General features: G+C 55.6%; 1 protein-coding gene across 1 annotated transcript in view; it reads left to right on the forward strand.

The window, feature by feature from the left end:
* Positions 1–19,625, forward strand: part of CNGB1 (cyclic nucleotide gated channel subunit beta 1) — an 80,513-nt gene that overhangs the window by 4,154 nt on the left and 56,734 nt on the right. Inside the window, exons 4-15 of the mRNA XM_036275359.1 lie at positions 453–510; positions 784–856; positions 1,642–1,759; positions 1,867–1,909; positions 2,100–2,136; positions 3,589–3,664; positions 3,935–3,974; positions 4,376–4,535; positions 5,344–5,419; positions 6,895–6,931; positions 13,194–13,356; positions 14,150–14,239. Coding sequence (XP_036131252.1) covers positions 453–510; positions 784–856; positions 1,642–1,759; positions 1,867–1,909; positions 2,100–2,136; positions 3,589–3,664; positions 3,935–3,974; positions 4,376–4,535; positions 5,344–5,419; positions 6,895–6,931; positions 13,194–13,356; positions 14,150–14,239 — 971 coding nt within the window. The remainder of the gene's footprint in view (positions 1–452; positions 511–783; positions 857–1,641; positions 1,760–1,866; positions 1,910–2,099; positions 2,137–3,588; positions 3,665–3,934; positions 3,975–4,375; positions 4,536–5,343; positions 5,420–6,894; positions 6,932–13,193; positions 13,357–14,149; positions 14,240–19,625) is intronic.

Genomic DNA, 19,625 nt, shown 5'->3' on the forward strand with positions numbered 1-19,625 from the left:
TGAGAGGCAGGCGGCAGCGGCTGAACTGCACCGCCTGCTGGAGGGACATGGAAGGTTTGGCCCTAAAGGAGAGGAAAAGCCCTGACTGGGGCTGGGTGGGCAGTGGGATCCTCTCACCTCCCTCTGCCCCTCAGCTTGCTGCAAGGCTTCGTAACTTTCTATAACTCCCCCCACTCTTCCCAGGCCACTGACTTGGGGAAGCTTCCTGGGTGATGTGATAGGCCTGGGGACCACCTTGCGGGGGGCTGTGAGGGCCCAGATCTGGATGAGAGGTCTGTGGGGCTGGGAGGAAGGGAGGGTCCCAGGTGGAAGGTGAGGCCACCAGGATTTACAGAGACGGTTATGAGAATAGAATTGTTTGGTCCTGTGGGGGGTGGAAGGGTCCCTTATGGGTGGGTCTGAACCAGAGTGAGCTCTCTGAGGGCTCACATGGTCCTTTTTGAACCCTCCAGCCACCAGAGGAGTCATTCGAAGGGGAGGAAGGAGCTGTGGCTGACCCGAGCCCTGAGGGTGAGTGCTAGAAGCCCAGGCTCGAAGGGCCAGCGGTGGGAAGGGCTGTGTTCTCCCCTCGGGCCTGATAGAGGAACGGGGAGGCCCATTCACAGGGAGGCTCAGAGAAGCTAAGGGCGGGCTCCTGGGGAACTTTCAGCTGCGCTGAGCTGGAATCCCAGCCTCCTGACCCCTTTGGGGTTCTCCCCACTCCCTGCCTGACTTGACCACCCTACATGGTAGAAACGGACTCTCCGAGTGTCCAGATCTAAAGCGTGAGGGACTCTTTTCCAGAGACCCAGAAGGCCGCCTCTCCTCCGCCCACGTCCCCCCAGGCCCAGCTTGCTGTGGTCCCTGGAGTGAACAGGTACGGTACCACATCCCCTCTCCTGAGGGCCGGGCCCACCCAAACTGGGGCGCCATTAGCAGGGGGGCCCACACTGCTGTCAGGCCCACCATCACTCCCAGGCCAAGTTTGGGCCATTTTGGGAACTGGCTGAATGAAGAAAGCCTCAGGCAGTGGGTGGGGATCTCCTGGGCCAATGTGACCAGGAGCAGTGAAAGGTGGGGCCAGAGGGTTCTCAGTGCCTGGATGGAGTCAGGTCCAAAGTGGCAGAGGTTCCGACGTCCCCAGGATACCAGAAATCCAGACTTTTACGTAAAATCTCCTGGTTGGCTCAGATATTACCCAAGTGAGCACATCTGTGGCTGGGGCTGGCCCAGGCAGTGAGCCTGTGACCCGCATCTTTAGAAGGACCAGTCTCAGCCACGAGGAGACACCCTCCAGGAAACCCTCAACCCTTCTGCAGCACAAGGCATGTGCCAAGTGCAGGATGGGGACCCCTGGAGCCAGGCTAAGGGGCAGCCAGGATGATGGAGAGAACTTGGTTGCTCTCAAGCATCTGATAGAGGTGGGCTCAGGATGGCACGGGGCATTCTTGCCTCACAAAGAGTTGGTGTCTCCACTTTCCAGAGAGGGACACAGGCTTGGGGGAGATGATGTGTCTGAAGTCTCACAGTGGGGAGACAGAGGTGTGCAATTCCAACTAGTTGCTTCAGGTTGAAAAAACCAAGATCTTGAGTTGTGGCCGGCCACTCTGACTGCGCTGGGGCTGGGGAGGTTGAGGGTGGGCACCATCTGTCCCTCTGCAGTCCCAGGGCCTGGGTGCTGACCTGGCTCAGGAGGGGCATGGAGAAGGTTGTCCCACAGCCTGTCCACAGTGGCCGTCCAGCCCAGAGCACTGCGATCAGCTTGGAGGGCCCGGATCAGGTACTGCTGGGGCTGGGAGCTGCAGAGGGTTGGGTGCAGAAGGGGCTGTGGGAGGCTGGTGCACCTGGGCTCTCTGCCTGTGCCTGTCTGTCTGTCTGTCCCCATAGGCAAGAGCACAGATCCTTGGGCACTGCAGCACTGGGGTCTCAGGTAAGGCCATAGGGTAGGATGGCTTTACAGGGGTGGGGCTGAGGGGAGATGGGCATGGGTCTTGCTCCTGGGGAGAGTCCACAGGGCTGAGTTTTATTGGACTGGCCCCAGATTCAAACATGGTTTCAAACTGGGCTGAGTAGGGGTCTGGGCAGGCCTCTTGCTACTGACCACCATACTTTCTCTGCAGATGGATCCAGTGAGGCCTCCAGGGCAAAGGACACTGGGTGAGTCCCCGTCCCTGAGCGCTGCTTTGGGAGCCTCTGAGCCTCATCTGTAGTGTGTGTGGTGGGGGGAGCAGTGTACACAGAGCCTCGGGTGCTGTATTTAAGAGCAGAGTCCGCTACCACCTCAGTGTGACCTTGGACATGCCTTTTATCTCTTCCGGACCTCACTTTTCTCATCCAGAAAATGGGGCTATGGGTCTTGTGCTGCCCATGGTTTGGTGTTGACTACTGGGATCTCCCCAGGTGGGGGCCACGTTCTGAGGATGGGAGGAGGTATGGATGATCTCCTCACAGAGGGGCTCTGTGTAGGTGGATGCTGTGTGGAGCCCAGAGGCAGAGCCTGGGCCACCATGGGGGACATTCGGGTTGGCCTCATAGTTGTCAACAGCTTTAAACAGAGGTGATTGAGGCGGGTGGCTGCCTTGTCATTCAGGGTGGCAGGCTGGGTGAGGACTATGACAAAGGGTGGAGCATGTGTCCTTCTCCAGGGAGTGGCCCTGCTCTGTAGGGTTAGAGTGTGGGCCCAGGATTGCCAAATTCTCCACTTTTCAAGAGAAGCTAGAAAATATAAATACCATGAGATTTCATTTATATGTAAAATCTAAAGAACAAAATAAGTGAATAAACAAAACAGAAACAGACACATAGATACAGAGAATACACTGAAGGTTGTCAGAGGGGAGGAGATTGGGGGATTTATTGAAAAAATAAAATGAAGAGATTAAGTACATTTAGTCATTTATTACTCCAGTTCGCTCTCTCTCTCTTTTTTTTTTGGTCCCCTGGAAGCTAGGTCAGGGGTCCTCAGGGCCACTCAGCTGACTCATGGGATTGGAAAGTGATTTAGGGTGAAGGCACCCAGATGACTTGCCAGCTTTCTCACGGGCCATACCTGGTGGTGGTGGTGGTGGTGGGGGGGGGGGCTGGGTTCCCCTGGGAGCATGGAGCTTCCCTAAGGAGAGGGTCTGCTTGGAGGGCTGTCTGGGGTCAAGCACTTGCCCTGGGGCAGCTCTGTGCTTTGCGGGGCCCAGTGCAAAACGAAAACTCAGGACTCCTTTTAAAAAGTGTTAAGAATTTAAGACTATGCTAACAGAGCATTCAGTAAAAACAGGCCTTCTAGGTGTAGGGCCCTGTGTGACTGCTTTGATCACAGACCTGCCTGTCCCGGTCACAGGGAGCCCACTGCCCCGAGCAGCCTCTGCTCCTCACCTGCTGCCCAGGAGGCCGAGGCTGGGCCCGTGGTTCCGGAGCCTGGTCAGCCCTGGATCAGAATTTGAGGTTGGCAGGTTTCCCCCACCACTTGAGGTCCATGGAGAGTATCCAATACAAGGCCCCCAGAATGAGAGCCGAGGGCAGGGGGGGCTAGGCCAGGCCTGAGACCCCAGCCGGTGGTCAGGACAGTATGGCTGGCCACTCCTCAGGCCGCCCGGCTGACCACCGGCCCCTCTGCAGGCCTGGGCCCTGGCTGCTCAGGTGGTTTGAGCAGAACCTGGAGAAAGTGCTGCCTCAGCCTCCAAAAACTTCAGAGGTAAGTGGACAAAAAGGGGAAGCAGGAAGCTGACCACCTGGGAGGGTTTCTGGGGGTCTCAGGAAGGGGTGCCTACTCTAGCAGTCTGTCCCCACACCCCTCTCTGAGACCCACGGAGGGGGTGCGCTCCCTGGAGGGTCCTTGATGGGGGGAGTGACTGCCGGAGGCACAGGGGACTCATGGGAAGGACGGGCCAGCACACGGCTGGCCAGGGGCGGGAGTGCTCCGGGCTTGCGTTGCTTCCTGACCTCTCTTCCTGCTATGACCCAGGGCTGCAGAGACGAGCCTGCAGATGCTGCCTTGGGCCCAGGTACAGGGAGAGGACCTGGGAAAGGGCTGCTTGAGATGGTCACAGGCTGGGCTGGGGTACAATTGGGGCATGAGGGATGCCAGGGGAGGACCTTAGCCCTAACCCAGGCTAGGAAGGGGTTAAGGGCTTGCTGGGAGTGGTCTATTGTGGGGGAGCACTAGAACCCTCTCCCCAGTCCAGGCTGGGAAGCCAAGTGGCCTGGGACAGCTTTGTGAGGTCTTGGACAAGTTCCTTCTGCTCCCTGGGCCTCACTCCCATGTCTGTCTGATGATAGGGGTGGCTGGGTGATCCCAGGGGGCTTCCCACTCATGTTTGCCCTTTAAATTTGGTCCCCTGTGCCCTTAAGGGGTCAATGGAACTTTGCCATGTCATCTTAGTCTCCTACTCTCCCTGCTGCTTAGAACCCCCGGGACGCCCCTTGGAAATGGAGCCCATGCTGCAGGCCCCAGAAAGTCAGCCCCTGCCCACTCCCAGCCCCCCCGAGCCTGAGGAGGAGCTGACTGCAGAGCCCCAGCCTGGCTTCCAGGCTTCCTCCCTGACCCCGCCTAGGGGTCCTGCCAGGTAAGCCCCCCAAACTGAACGCCACACCTCTCATGGGGGCACAGCCCAACACCCAACCTTCATCGAACTCTTTTTTAAATTATAAAAGTAAAACATGCCCCTAGGAGAATATCCAAAGGGGTTTCCAGAGCCCCTTCCCAGGGCAACCCCACCAGCAGCTTCTCAGCCTTCCCAAGATTTTTCTAGGCACAAATTTGTGAGTACGTTTCATTTTTAAATACATCCACCTGACAATAGCAAACTGTATGTACTGTTCTGTACCTTGCTTTTTCCACCCAAAAATGTCTCTTTGAGGTGGTTTTATACATCTAGGTCTGCTTCATTCTTTCTATGGCTGCATAGTACTTTGTTATATGGACGTACCAGATTTTATTTAACCATGTGGTAGAGTTAGGTTTGTTTTCACTCTTTAGCTGCAAGCAATAGCCTTGTACAGGCATCATTTCGCCACATGCAAGTAAATGTGTAGGGTAAATCTGTAGGAAACAACGTTGCTGGGCTAAAGGATACATGCGTTTAAAATTGGGATAGGTACTGAAAAGTTCCCACCCTGGCAGTGGGAGAGGGGCCTGAAACGCACCTCCAGGGGTAGAGTGGAGGGTGGCAGGAGCCTGAGCTATCTGCTGGGGTCTGAGCAGTAGCCAGAGATATGCCTAAGGAGGCCAGGAAGGGGGACAATGGTCTTTGGGGTTGAGGACCTGGGTTCTGGTCTGCCTTCTGGTGGGTTGCTGTCTGCCTTGAGTGGGTGGGGGATCAGACTCTGGTGTCACTTTCCCACCTGGACATGGCCATTCTCTCCCATCCACAGGTTGGTGGTGTGGCTCCTACATAGACTGGAGATGGCCCTGCCGCAGCCAGTGCTCCGGGGGAAGGCTGGAGAGCCGGTGGGTGTTGGACTATGGGAGTGAGGGCCCTGGATGAGGGGGTAGGAGGGGTCTTAGGAGCACAGGTAAAAGTGGGATGGTTGACCTGTGTCTCAGGGGGACAGTCATACAGAAGGAAGAAAGGAGCCTGCAGTGGGATCCCAGCCCACCCAGCCAGCCTATCTCAGGGCTGAAGCACCGTGCCCCAGGGCTGCCTGCCTGCCAGGAGGTCGCAGTCCGTGGGGGAGGTGCTACCGTGGGGGAGGTGCTACCGTGGGTGGGGGAGAGGGTGTGGGCGCAGAGGAGAGCCTCCTGGGGGCCTGAGGAAGGCTTTCCAGTGGAAGTGGCCAGCAAGCCGAGACCTGTGGGAGGAGCAGGGAGTGGGTGGGTGACAGTGATGCAGGTGGTTAGGACAGGGCCCTCCAGGCAGAGGACCAGCATGTGCAAAGTCCCAGAGATAGAGGACTGGAATGTCCTGGGAAGAAGTAGGGCTCTAAGGAGCCAGTGGCTCTGTGTGCCTTCCTGACAACCTAGCACTCCAGCGTAGGTGGGTGTGGGGAGCACGTCCTCTGTCACCTCTTCCTCTCCAAGAACCTGGCCACTGGCCCTTCTCTCTTGGACAATTGGACATCTTCATAGAAGCACCTGGAACTGGGGGTGGGAGGCCTGGATTCCAGTCCTGCTGCAGTGGGGGGTGGGCAGGGCCCGCCCTGCAGGTGAGCCCTCGGGCTCCGGGCTCCGTGTTCATAAGGCCTCTGGGGTGGCAGGGAGCGTAGCTTTGGAGTTTTCTGAGAAAAGGAAAGGGGGCCTGGTGGCCGAAATGATTAGTCAGTGAAGATGCCCTTACAGCCTGGCCAGTTTTGTTCAGTGGTTAGAGCATTGGCCCGTGAACCAAAGGGTCTTGGGTTCAATTCTCAGTCAAGGGCACTTACCTGGGTTGCAGGTTTGATTCCTGACTCCAGTTGGGGTCGGGTGGGAGGCAACCAATCGATGTGTCTCTCACATTGATGTTTCTGTCTCTCTCTCGCTGTCTCCCTCCCTCCCTTCCACTCTATCTAAAAATCAATGGGAAAATATCCTCGGGTGAGAATTAACAACAACAACAAAAAAGATGCCCTTACAGAGAGCACCCCCCCCCCCCAGGAGGAGGTAGGGGCAGGGAAGGTGCGGTGGGCAGGGCCTTTGTGCAGAGGGAGCTTTGACAGCCCTCCAGGGTCTTTCACACACAGAGCACCGAAGAGAGGGCGCGGGGCGGGCAGCCCCAGCAAAGGCGCGGAGGGGGTCAGAGCAGCGAGCCATCCTGGAGGGAGGGTGACTGGAGCAGAGTGTGACCTCAGAGGCAGGAGAGGGAGAAGCAGGGCAGGTGGAGCCCAATGCCAGGGGACCATGTGGGGGTCCTAGCAGGGGGGAGGGTGAGCCTCTTGCCCCATGTGCTGGGGGAGCCCGTTGAAACCGGGAAGGAGGCCGCAGCAGTTTTCCCCTTTCTCTCCGCTCAGGAGCCTAACCCGCCTGTGCTGTGTGACGTGCAGACCAGTAAGTGACACTTCGGTGGGTCCTCGTGTGCGTCTGAGCAAACATGGGCAGTGGGCTGTCCCCTGCCAGGGGGCACAGTCAGGGTCTTTTAACCAGGAGCTGAGGGAACCCCTCTCAGGTCGGCCTGGTCAGGTAACCAGAGCGGCCTAGAGCCGATGGTGGCGGAGGCCCATGCTGGAGGCTGGGCAGAGGACTTGGCCTGCCTTTTGGCTTCCATTCAAAGGCAGTTTCAAGGCCAAGTCGGTGGAGCCCCTCTCCTGGTGGAACACTCAGGGAGAGCTCCCCATGCCCCTGCCAGCTGGGCCAAAGGGTTTGGCAGAGTGGCTGGTTGAGGGTGAGGGGAGATGAACAGGGAACTGGATCCTGTAGACTCCTGGGGCTGGGAGGGCACCCCCTCACCTGTGGCCAGGCTGGGCAGGTGAGTGTGTTGCTGTTTATCCCAAACCTGCCTCAGGACTGGGGGACAGACGGAGGCCAGAAGGGGCGGGCTAGGGTCCCACATCTGCTCTTCTTTCATTTCATGGCCTCGGGAAAGGCATGTGGTGGACAGGGCATTCATTCATTCATTCATTCATTCATTCATTCATTCCCTCCCTCCCTCCCAAACATGGAGGGCCTGCTGAGTGCCAGGCCTGTGATGAGCACTAGAAGTGGGCAAAGCTGAGTTCAGGCCCTGAGGGTGGTGGCCCTATTCCACCCTGGACATGGCTGCTTCTCACTGTGTCTGTGAGGCTGCGGCCAACCCCAGTCCCATTAGGCCGGTGGTGACCTTTACGAGAATTCGGAGGCTGGGGACGGCCACTGTGTCCTGGGGCACACACAGGCCAGCTGACTGGAGCTTGGGTCTGACAGAGGCTTGGGAGGCAATGGGGTCTGTGTGATTGTGACGACACTGGGAGAGGATGGCTTCAGAGTGGGGCTCATCTGGCCACCCTAAGGGACACAGAACATGGGTCCTCATGGCGGTTGGGGCAGGCATTGCCATACCCAAGGTCACAGGGCAGTTCTCATGGAGTGGAGACTAGAGTCCACTTGACATGGCAGCGGTTTCTCAGTCAGGCTGAAGTTAAGGGAATGGCAAACGTTCCTTGGGTCAGAGACCTCTCCAGGGGTTGCTGAGAGATTTGAGGATGGAGCCCCTGGCCCCTCTTAACCTTCTCTCTGCTCCTCTGGAGGGAGGCAGGATTCTTGGCCAGCTGTGGACAGGGCCTCCCTGGGTGCTGGAGCGTGGGGGTCAGGGGTCAGCGATGGGCACTGAGGAAGCAAGGGGGCAACTCCACACCCCTTCCAGGATCCAGGCGCTAGCTTCCCGGGCTGCATAACCCAGGCCCACAGACTGGGTGCCTTCAAACAGCAGAGGTGTGTTCGCCCACAGTCAGCCAGGAGGCCAAGGTCAAAGTGCTGGAGGAGCTGGTTCCCCCTGGGCTCTGCGGGAGATGCCCTCATGCTTCCCCCCGCTTCTGGCGGCTTCGGCAGTTCTCCCCCCTGCCCCTGCAAGCTGGGCTTCCAGCCGCCTCCCGCCTCTGCCCCTCTGCCATTTCCTCCGTCTCTCACATCTCCCTCTTTTTCTCTTGTAAAGATACTTACTGGTCATAGGATGTAGGGCTCACCCTAAGTCCAGGATGATTTCATCTTGAGATTCTTAACTAATGACATCTGTAAAGACCCTATTTCCAAACAAGGTCACATTCACAGGTAACAGGAGTTAGGACTTGAGTATGTTTTGGGGGGACACTATTTAATCCAATACACAGGGTGATCCTGGGGGACTGGGGGATGAGTGCCCCCGCCCCCCACCCCATCCCCCCAGCCTCCCCAGCCTTCACTGGCTCAGACACTCACTCACTCAGCCCTCCGCCTGCCCACCTCGCCACCCACCCTCTGTCTCCTCCTCTGTTCCAGGGGCGGCAGCAGCTGGGGACCTCTGAAACAAGGGAGAAGGGAGCCTGGGAGAGCACAGATGGGCAAACGGACAGATGGAAGGAAGGAAGGGTGTCCTGAAGAGAAGACCTGCAGGGGAGGGGGCTGTTGACACCCCCCCCCCCTTGAACAGTGACCCCTGTCCCTCCTCACACTCCCAGGCAGGGCGAGGGGGAATCAGAGTCCCTTCTGCCATCCCAGAGCTGCCTCTCGGGGACCAAAGCCAGCCCCTGTCCACCAGAGCAAGGGGAAGGTCCCCTGGGGCAGCCTGGGGCATTGAGGCTGGACACCAGGAGGACTGCCCCCCAGAAGGCTGGCAAAGCCCACGAAGGACTTTGAGAGGACACACCTCACAGCCCTCAGCATGGTGCCCGCCACATGGCTGGCGGGTGTCCCCATGGGACATAGTTTTTCCCAAAAGATGTTCTTCTTAGGTTGGCTTCATTCTCTCCCTCAGAGGGTGGGGGACCACCTGTGACAGCAACAGACACTTCCATTGGCATTAAAGTGCGTAAGGAGCACCTGGAACCCGTGGTCGCATCATGTTATGGCTTCAGATAAGGCTGAAACAACACTTAGGTTGAGAAGTATGTGGATGAGCCCTGGCCGGTTTGGCTCAGCGGTGAGAGCGTTGGCCTGCAGCCCAATGAGTCTCGGGTTCAATTCTGATCAAGGGCATGTACCTTGGTTGTGGTTTGTCCCCAGCCCTGCTCATGCGGGAGGCAGTCAGTTGATGTGTCTCTTTCACATCGATGTTTCTCTCTCTCTCTCTTCCTCTGTTCCACTCTATCTGAAGATAATGGAAAAAATATTCTCAGGTGAGGGGAAGGAAGGAAGGAAGGAAGGAAGGAAGGAAGGAAGGAAGGAAGGAAGGAAGGAAGGAAGGAAAAAGAACGAAGGGAAAGGAAGGGAGGGAGAGAGGAAGGAAGGAAGGGAAAGGAAGGAAGGGAAAGGAAGGAAGAAAGGAAGGAAAGAAGGGAGGGAGGGAGGGAGGGAGAGAGGAAGGAAGGAAGGAAGGAAGGAAGGAAGGAAGGAAGGAAGGAAGGAAGGAAGGAAGGGAGGGAAAGGAAGGGAGGGAGGGAGGGAGAGAGGAAGGAAGGAAGGGAAAGGAAGGAAGGAAGGAAGGAAGGAAGGAAGGAAGGAAGGAAGGAAGGAAGGAAGGAAGGAAAAGAAAATTGCGTGAATTAAATGCGGCCTGTGGTATGGGGGTTGCAGGCAAGAGGAGTTAGCCAAGAATCCTGAGCTGGTTGTCCTGGGTCCCAGCTGGCCCATAGATGTCTGTGTTTGGGGCAAAGAGTGATTTTTTAAAATGAGAATTAGTTGCCAACATTTAAAAAGCAGGTAGGTGGCTTTACATAGAAGTCTGGCTTCTCTTGAAAACTGGGACGATCCAGCTGTAACAGGCCCACACTATATACATCACTTCACCCATATACACCATCTGCTTGGCTGGGTGGGCCTTTGAGTATGAGACCCCTGAGGTCTCCAACCCGTGGTGAGGGGGCAGCAATCCTGGTAGAGAAAATAAAGTGAGCAGATGCGTGGAGGAAGGAGAGGGAGAGCTAATCCCAAGTTCTTGAGGCAGAAGGTAAAACTAGAAAAGTTAGAGACTATTTTTAGGGGACTAGACTGTGGCAGTGGGGAGCCACTGAAAGTGGTTGAGCAGGGGAGTAACTTCAAAAAGAATACTCTCCTGGCCAGTATGGCTCAGTGGTTGAGCGTTGACCCTGCACCAAGAGGTCGCCGGTTCAATTCCCGGTCAGGGCACATGCCCAGGTTGTGGGCCAAATCCTCAGTGGGGGGCATGCATGAGGCAGCCAGTCGATGTTCTCTCTCATCGATGTTTCTATTTCTCTCTCCCTCTCCCTTCCTCTCTCTCTAAAATCAATAGAGAAAAAAAAAAGACTCTGAGGCTGAGCAAGCACTGGAGGCAGGAAAAGTGACCAAAGTAGGGGTTCTTGAACTTTGGGCCCCATTCAAAGCCTCTGCCAGAGGAGATGGAGGCTTTGAGGCAGGGTTTGGGCTGTGCCAGCAGCCCAGGGTCCAAGGGGGGGGGCTTGGTCTGGAATTCATGCCCCTGCTCCCTGTCCGCTGGTCCCGGAAACAGGAGCTCCTTCCCCAGAGGGGGCCCTGAGCGACGTCCTAGGCTGGCAGGCAGGATGCTGGCCAAGAGGTGGCCTGGCCACCAGGGACTCCTGGAGTGAAGTGGAAGCCCCAGACAAAGCAGCAGTTTCCATGTGAGCTTGAGTACCCACAGTGACCCACCTGTGACATGGGCACCTGGGGGGCCCTGGAAAAGCTGGGACAGGGTGAGTCGTTTCCCTGCAGAGGGGCTCAGAGCTCCAGTGGTGGGACAGTGGCTCCTTCGCCAGGCCTGCTCGAGGTCTAGGCCCAGGATTGCTGTGGCAGTGACCCATGGCTGCCCTTCCTGGCTGGTACCTTCCTCTTCCCAGCTGTAGAATCTTTGGTTGTAAAACGGGGACAGCTTAGGGCATGCCCCGCAGGCCTGGCACAGAGCTGAAAGGAGAAAGTGCCTATAAAAGGCTTACTCAGTAAATGATACCTTAAAACAACACAAATGGTTAATAAAGGAAAGCAAGGACGCAAGCAAGGGCGCATCAGCTCTCCAGGACGCCAAACACTGGACTCATCCAGTGCCCGTTACAGAGTGATGCCAGTGCCAGGGAGGCCCTCACGGCACTTTATCACCTGGGATAGTAGGCCAGGGAAACAGGAGTCAGGAGACCTGGCACGGCCTCTGACATCCTGTGTGGCCTTGGACAAGTCACTCAGCCTCTCTGTGCCGGCTCTCTGGTCTTTGCGACAGGAGAATACTGTTCTCACTCTGCAGGGCTGCCATAAAAGCTAATGAGCTCACAGGCCAGGGGAGGTTCTGTCCCCCGGTTGTCCCCTGCTATGTCAGGCGGGGACTTGCACCCAGTGGCTGTTTGAGGTGGAGACACCACACCATTGCTGGATGGGAGCCTTGAATGACACAGATGATATACCCCATCGATGGGTTCAGGGCCGCACATGGAAGAGCCTCCCTGGGCAAACCCCAGGGCTGCTTGCAGAGCCAGGACCAGCCACGGGAAAGGCCAGTGCAGGAGGCATGCAGGAGGTTTCTCTGGAGGGATAAGAATTGTTTCCATATCAAAAGGTAGATGAAGGAGCCTCGGTCAGGTTGGCTCAGCAGTTAGAGCGTTGGCCCATGGACCAAAGAGTTGCGGGTTCTATTCCGGCCAATGGCACATACCTTGGTTGCAGTTCGTCCTCGGCCCTGGTTGGGGTCATGCAGGAGGCAGCCAGTCGATGTGTCTCTCTCTTGCATCGATGTTTCTCTCTCGCTCCCCCTTCCACTCTATCTGAAGATATTTGAAAAAATGTCCTCTAGTGACAATTTTAAAAAAAAAGGTTGATGAAGGACTAATTTAATTAATCCATGTAATTCACTTAGCACAGGGCCTGGCACTAGGAACTATTGTCATGATTATTATTCTACACCATGAACAATAACTCCCAAAGTCACAGGATGGGACTTGAGGCCAGCTTCCTTTCAAAGTCACCACTAGTAATTCGCACTTGTCCTGATGGCTGCCTAGACCCCTGGAGCTTTTTGGAAATCCCTGGTATGCATCCAATCTCCCCTTTCTTCCCTTCTCCTGCCGGGGTGGGCTCAGGCTCCTGAGTGCCCCCTGCACCCACTCTGCCGAGCTCACAGTCCCACAGTGTTTTCCTTGCCAGGGACCAGGCACATGGGGATGGTTAGGAATCTCAGATTCCTCTCTGAAGGTGGGACCACCTGCATGAGAAAGTTGACCCTTTGGAGGGTGGAGCCTCTAGGTCCAGGAAGGAGAAAAAGACTTCCAGAAGCAGGCGCTGAGATTATGGACATGTAGTATGCTGTCACCAGGGGGTGGCATCTAGAGAGCGGGCAGTGGGTAAGCTCTCTCTGTGTCCCTCAGGACAGTCCAGGCCACCCTGCACCTCGATGTGGCAGGTGGACCTCGAGTCTGGGTCGTTGGCATCACTGCAGTACTGTGGTTAGCAGCATTGTTTCTGCTTCTGCACGAGCTCCAAGGAGGCCCCAAGGGAGGCAAAGACTGCCTGCCATGGAAACGCGGTCTCGAGGGAAACTACTGGAAGGAGACAGGGTGAATGACCATGGGCTTCAGCCCATCACTTTATACTGATGTGGTTGCTAATGGTCTCTCTGATAATGGTGCATGGCCACTGCTTGGCTGAGGACTGGTGCATGGCTGGTGTTGGCCCAGGCTCCCTGTGTGGTCCCTGGGACTCAGAGCCCCAAGCCCACTCTCCCCGCACCCTGTGTTCCCTGCAGTCAGCATCCTCCCTGAAGAGCAAGAGGAGCCCGATCTCATCCTAGAAGAGGTTGACCCTCACTGGGAGGAGGATGAGCAGCGGGAGGGCAGCACCAGCCCACAGGGCTCAGAGGCCGTGGCTTCAGCTGACGAAGAGAATGAGGCCGTGGAGGCGATGCCCAGGTGGGAGCCAGAGAAGGCCCTGAACAAGTGACTGGGAGGGTAACAGGCACGTAGTGCAGGACGTGGAAGGTGTAAAAGGGCACAGAGAGTGAACCAAGCCCCCCCCCCCCATACACCCATTCTTTTCCCACGGGCACAGAGGCTGCCAGTTCTTCTGTGCCATTCCAGGGGCCATCTGAGCCCACACAAGCTTGGACTCCCCTTTTTACCCCCCCCCCCCAAATATAGCATATCGCGTGCACCTACCTATCTGTACCTTGCTGCATGCATTCGGCGATATATCTTGAGATCTTTCCATCTTCAGTATGTAGAGATTGTTCACACTTTGTTTTTACAACTGCATCATATTCCATCATATGGATGTGCAGAATTGATTTAACCTGTCTACTATTGATGGACATTTAGGTTGATTTCAAAATCTGTTATTATAAATAACTCTGCCACAAACACTCTTGCACATGCCTATGAGTGCATCCACAGGAGGTCTCAGGTCCTCAGGCCCATGACCTACATTGCACAGATGGGGAAACTGAGGCCAAGACAGAATCAGGGGCTGACCTCAGATCACCATCAGGAAAGTGGGGGCTGAGACAGGACCCCATGCCATGAAGAGACCTTGTTGACAGAGAGGGCCTGGGGCTACTCAGGTGGGGGTCCCCAGGTTGATTCTTGGTTGAGGGGTTCAGGTCTGGTCTCAAGGGGTCATAGGACATCTTACTGAAAATGGGGGCAGGAGGTGGACTCGGGGTGCACTTGCAGGGGGGCTCACTTCTTGCCTCTGACCTCATTTTAGGGAGCTTCCCTGGATTCAAGAGGAGAACGAAGAGGAGGAGGATGAGGAGGAGGAGGAGGAGGAGGAGGACAAGGAGGAGAAGGAGCCTGAGTAAGGCACTTAAGCCCTTGGCTAAGGAGTGGCCCAGGGAGGTGGGCTTACAGGGAAGGGCACTAGGCTTCTGGGGCGGGGTGTTCCCTGCTGCTCACAGGGCTGCCTTTCTTTCTTCTGTGCTGTGTGCTGCTGGTCACAGACCAGAGAGACTGGGGAAAGCTGGGGTCCCCCTCTGCGTTCATAATGACCTGGGACTCATAGTACCCACCACCCACCAAGCCCCCAACCCCACCCTGCACATTCATGCAAACAAACATGAGAATGCAGCCTCCATGAGGGTGAGGATTTTTGTCTGTTGTGTTCACTGCCACGTCCTCAGGGCCTAGCGCAGGGCCTGGTCCAGTAGGCACCAGAGAAATGTTGAGAGCACGAACGCATGGACACAAGCAGCGGGCGCCCAGTTCTCCTCCGTGATTACCAAAGCCAAGGCACAGAGCTGCCTCCCTCCCTCAGCGCCCAGCAGTCGGTCCCCAGGTGCCTCGGCCGCCCAGTGAGGCTGCTGTGGACTCGGCTCCCCTGCTGATTCTCCATCCGCGTCCACAAAGACCTTAACAGGCACAGCAGAGTTCACTTAAAAGAAAGGTTAAGAAATGGAGATCAGAAACCACTAAAAGTTAGAATTATTAAACTTGCTAAGAAATTATATCTTAATTATTCCAACCACGATAAAGAAATAATGATTAGGTGACGTGACAGAGGTGCTGATGATTGCTGCAATGGCAACCACGATATAGAAATGTTAAGTTGACGTTTATATTAACATTAACAGACCAACCTTACATCCATACAATGTTACATGGCAAATGGATTTCACTTTTAAAAAAGCTTCAAGAGGGAGGAGACTTTTAGGCACGCGGGATGGACGAAGGACGGATGTCGAGGAGGAGACGCCGCAGGTGGGAGGGAAGAGCAGGCAGCTGGATGCCTGAGTCTGGAGTTAGGGGAGCGACAGGTTGGACTGGAGACTGAAGGTCAGGAGTCTGGGTGGGGATGGACTTGAAAGCATGTGGGCGTAGACAGGGGAGAGGCTTAAAGGCCAGATTGGAGCCTGGGAGATGAGGAGGAACCAGGAAGGGCTGAGGAGGAGGCTCAGTGAGGGGAGAGAAGGAAGAAAGCTGGGCCTGGGGCTGGGGAAGTTTCAAGGAAGAAGGGAGTGAACCGTTGCCTCAAGAACAGCCCACGTGTTGGGGGAACAGTGACAATGTAGCTGTGGAAACAGTGGGGCCACATTGTAAAGGCCTTGAAGTTGATTTCTTGAGGGCAATGGGGAGCCATTGAAGATTTGTGAGCAGGGGAGTGGCACGGTTTGGCAGCTGCATTGTGGAGAGATTGAAGCAGGGAGAGCAGGGTTGTTATCACCATCAGGCCAGACAGATTGAATGGATCCCCCACGCCCTTACATTATCCCCTGTCACTCTGTCTCCACCCCCGTGGCACCCCCTGGACCACACCCTTCCTCCCTGACCTGCCCCTGTGGCTATAGCCTGGGGCAGGGTAGGAGCACAGGCTCTGCTGCTCTTAGCGGAGAGGCCTGGGCAAACACATACCTGCACAGAGCTTCCTTCCACCTCCACACCTGTACAGTGGGGAACAATAGCCCCCTGCAGAGTGGCCATGAGCCCAGCCATGAGAATGGGTGTGTCCACTGAAGGTCCCTGATGTTTGAGTCCCCACTGAGGGTTTTTTTTAACTCCCTGCCAGGAAAGAGTTAAACCATGAGACCAACACAGGATTTCAGGGCTGGAAGCCTGCTCAAGGTCCTCCACATTTAGTGTACCCTTGCCCAGGTCACATAATCTTTCCATCTTTGGCAAGAGGCCGTGCAGCTGTTTGCTTCCCTCCAGTGATGGGGAGCTCACAATCTCTCAAAGGCTGTCCATTCCATCCATATGCACATCTGACTTATGAAAGTATTTCTTCCCCCAAAACTAAGTGTGTTTCCTTATGATTTCTGCCCTCTGGGCCCCCGGAGCCAGGCTGCTCTTACCAACAGGTGAGTGCTCTTCCCCTGGTGAGGGCGCTCGATGCTGCCTAGCTTCCCTGTGCAGCCTGGTTCACCCTTTGCTTCCCCCGCCTCTGTGTGCAGTGCGCACTGGGGGAGTTGTTCCTCCATCAAACCTGGGTACCCAACACATAGACCTGAAAACCCCTTTCTATGCCATTGCTCCTGAGCTGAAACAGCCCTTGGAGGCCACTGATCCAATGTGCTCATACACATGCACATGCACTAACTACATGTGTTCTCAGGGCACAGTGCACACGGGTACACACAGACACACTTCTGTACTATCACACACACCAGCACATAGGCACAGGCACACATGCCGGGTTATGCACACATACCCACACACAGTCTGCAGACATACACAAGCACACACAATATACACACATGTGTACTCACAGAGGCACACACTTGCAGATACCCACATTATACCCTTGCAATTATGTTCATGCATACAGTTACCCACAAACGCTGCAGGCACACAGAGGCTCACACAAATACATACCCAGAGTTTCAAACTCAGGGAAGTTTTGGGCCTGGGGCTCCAGGCAGGGATGGGGGCTCTGTGGTGAGAGAGTGAGTGATCCCAGAGCCAGAGCCAGAGGGGACAGGCGTGGGCAAGGGGCGGAGCTGTCACTGGCTGGGGAAGGATGCTCTTGGCCAGCTTTGTGGAGGCACAGGGGTTACTGATGATGCTGGCAGATGGTCGCCTAGCGACCAGGTCTCTGTCGGCAACAGCTCAGCTTTTCCTAGCAACCGCAGCCTTTTGGTCTGCACCTGGCCTCCCTGGGGGCGTTTCTGCAGAGTTCCCCGCACATCCCCTCAATCTGATTAGAAGCAAGAGGAATTGGTGGCTCATCCGCCACCCGAGTCACACTGGCTCCAGAGCCAGCCTCGCAGACTCGGAGCTGGCTAGGTTGCCCACATTCTCCACTTGTGTGCGCCGCCTAGGGCCCTGGGATGAACGCCATCGCCCCAGCTGAGCTCCTGCACCGCGGTTGTCCTTGTCGGCAAAGACAGTGAGACCCAAGTAGGTGGCTGCTTCTCCCTAAGGGCTCCCCTCCTTCCTTCTTTTGGGTTTGGGGTGGCCGGTGAAGAGTCTGCTGAAGGCGACTGTGAGGATCTTAATTTGGGGGCACATCCTGCTGGGTGACTTGGGGGAGGAGGAGTGAGCTGGCAACTCCTGGCAAACTGGCTGCTGCTGCTCCTTTAGCCCTTTTACTTGGTGTGGGGGTTCCTCTGGGATGCCCACCTCAGCCAGTCTGTCTGATGCTTCACTACAAATTCCATGGGATTTGGGAACCTTCCAGAAGTTGATGGCCTGCTTCTTCTGGGCCAGGCAATAAGGGGCTTGGCTGGCACTAGGCACATTGTCGATCAGAGGCAAACATGACTTTAGTACATGGGTCCCAAAGCAGCCCCCTGAGGTGCTGACAGGGCTGCGGTAGGGCTGATTAGGTGTCTCAACAGCTGGAGATGTTTGTGCAAAACCTTCCCCAATCCACATGGGTGATTCATAACCCTGAAGAACGCCATCTCCTCTGGGATAAACAGTCAATGACAAGAACAATCGTAACAACAGCTGTCATTGGATTAGCACTTTTTTCTGTGCCAGACACTGTGCTAGGGCATCTGTTATCAATCCCATTTCGCAGATGAGAGACCTGAGACTCCGAGACAGGTGTCTGCCAGCGGGTGCAGAGCCGGTCTTCTGTCCCAGGTCAGACTGGTTCCAAGGCAGACCCTCGGTACCACAGCCAAGGGAAGCTGCTGGCCTGTCGTTAGAGATGAAGACTTGAGAATGACCTCTGACGTGGGGAGTCTTTTTGACTTTTCCATGAGACTCTCGGTGGCCCTCTGACCTCACCCAGGCTGGGCAAGTCCTACCCATTTGACAGATGAGCAAACAGAGGCAGCCTGAGGGCTCTCCAGGAACTTGCCCACTGCCATACATTGACCTCCTGGCCTGATTCTGGAATGGTCAAGACCATGGGCAGCCTCTGACTGGACTGTGGGAAGCTCATTTCCTGGGCCTTTGTGCTCTGAGAACCAAGGAGGGCATAGTTCCCACGATACTCTTAGGGACCCACAAGAATGTTTTAATTTCTTTTACAATCAGACCAAAAATGAACTGTGAGATGGAAGAGAATGTTTTAATATATAAGATTAACATATGAATCTCCATATAAATGCGGTCACAAAATACAATTTTAATGTATTTGTGTGGAGGAAGTGGCCCACGAAGGCTCAAGGGCCCAGGCCCATGACCGGCATAGCGCTGCTTTGTGACTCGAATCTCTTTAAGGAGATCTGTTTCTTCCTGGGCCGAGTGGGGGGTATGACACCGATCAGTCAGGTCCCTCGCGATGGAAATGCCCGTATGATGAAGAGAAATGAAGTGAGTTGGGTCCTCGGACCCTCCAGACACTCGACCCCCCTCCACCCCACGTGGGGGTGCAGATGCTCAGAGGCAGGCAGTGGAGTGCTCAGACATGGCCTGGGTCAGGGACCCCATGTTTATCCAGACCTGCCTTGGACAGGCTGCGTGACCTCCTGAGCCTCTGATGTCCAAGCTGGAGTGGGGGTCGGTCGCAGCCCTGATCTCTCAGGATTAGACGGGGAAGGGCTCGGGGAGACTCTGCCTGCAAAGTCCGGGCCCAGCGTCTGGCATGCAGCCCGTGGAGCCACTGTGACAATATGACCGCCGTGGAGCCTGTTCCCAGATGACTGGCTCCAAACCGACAGGCTACAATCTGCCTCCACCAACCCTCCAACCTTGGACGTGTCGAGACTGGGCCTTCTGGGCCGAGAGTGGTGACGCAGGTTTTCTGGGCGGCAGACACTGCCAATCATCCTCTGTGAGACCCTTGCCGACAGGGGTCTGCAGGGTGAGTGGGCCATTAGGAAGCAGGATCTAATTCTCACTACAAAAGCACATTAGCTCTGGCCGGTTTGGTTCAGCATTTAGAGCGTCAGCCTGTGGACCAGAGTCCCGGGTTCAGTCCCCGCCCCGGTTGGGGTCGTGTGGGTGGCAACCAGTCCATGTGTCTCTCATATCAATGTCTCTCTCTCTCTTCCCCTGTCTCTTCCTAAAAAAAAAAAAAAAAAGAAATTAAAAAAATAAAATTAATAAAGGGGAAAAAAAAAAATCACATTAGCCCTGTCCTGAGTCCCATTTTAACACAGAGGTCACACATGGGCAATGAAGGCGCAGTTTAGCCCAGAGACAGGGTCTTTTCAATATCTACATATTAATATAGATATATTAATTTGGATTAATTATCAGCATCGGGAGATTCCACTTTAAAATATGTAGTTTAGGCTCCTCTTGAAAATCAGAAGATCTGGTCACTGGGACCCCTTTCTAAGTGGAGTGGGGTT

Source organism: Molossus molossus, unplaced genomic scaffold (genome assembly GCF_014108415.1).
Source record: "Molossus molossus isolate mMolMol1 unplaced genomic scaffold, mMolMol1.p scaffold_m16_p_21, whole genome shotgun sequence".
In the NCBI taxonomy this organism is placed as follows: domain Eukaryota; kingdom Metazoa; phylum Chordata; class Mammalia; order Chiroptera; family Molossidae; genus Molossus; species Molossus molossus.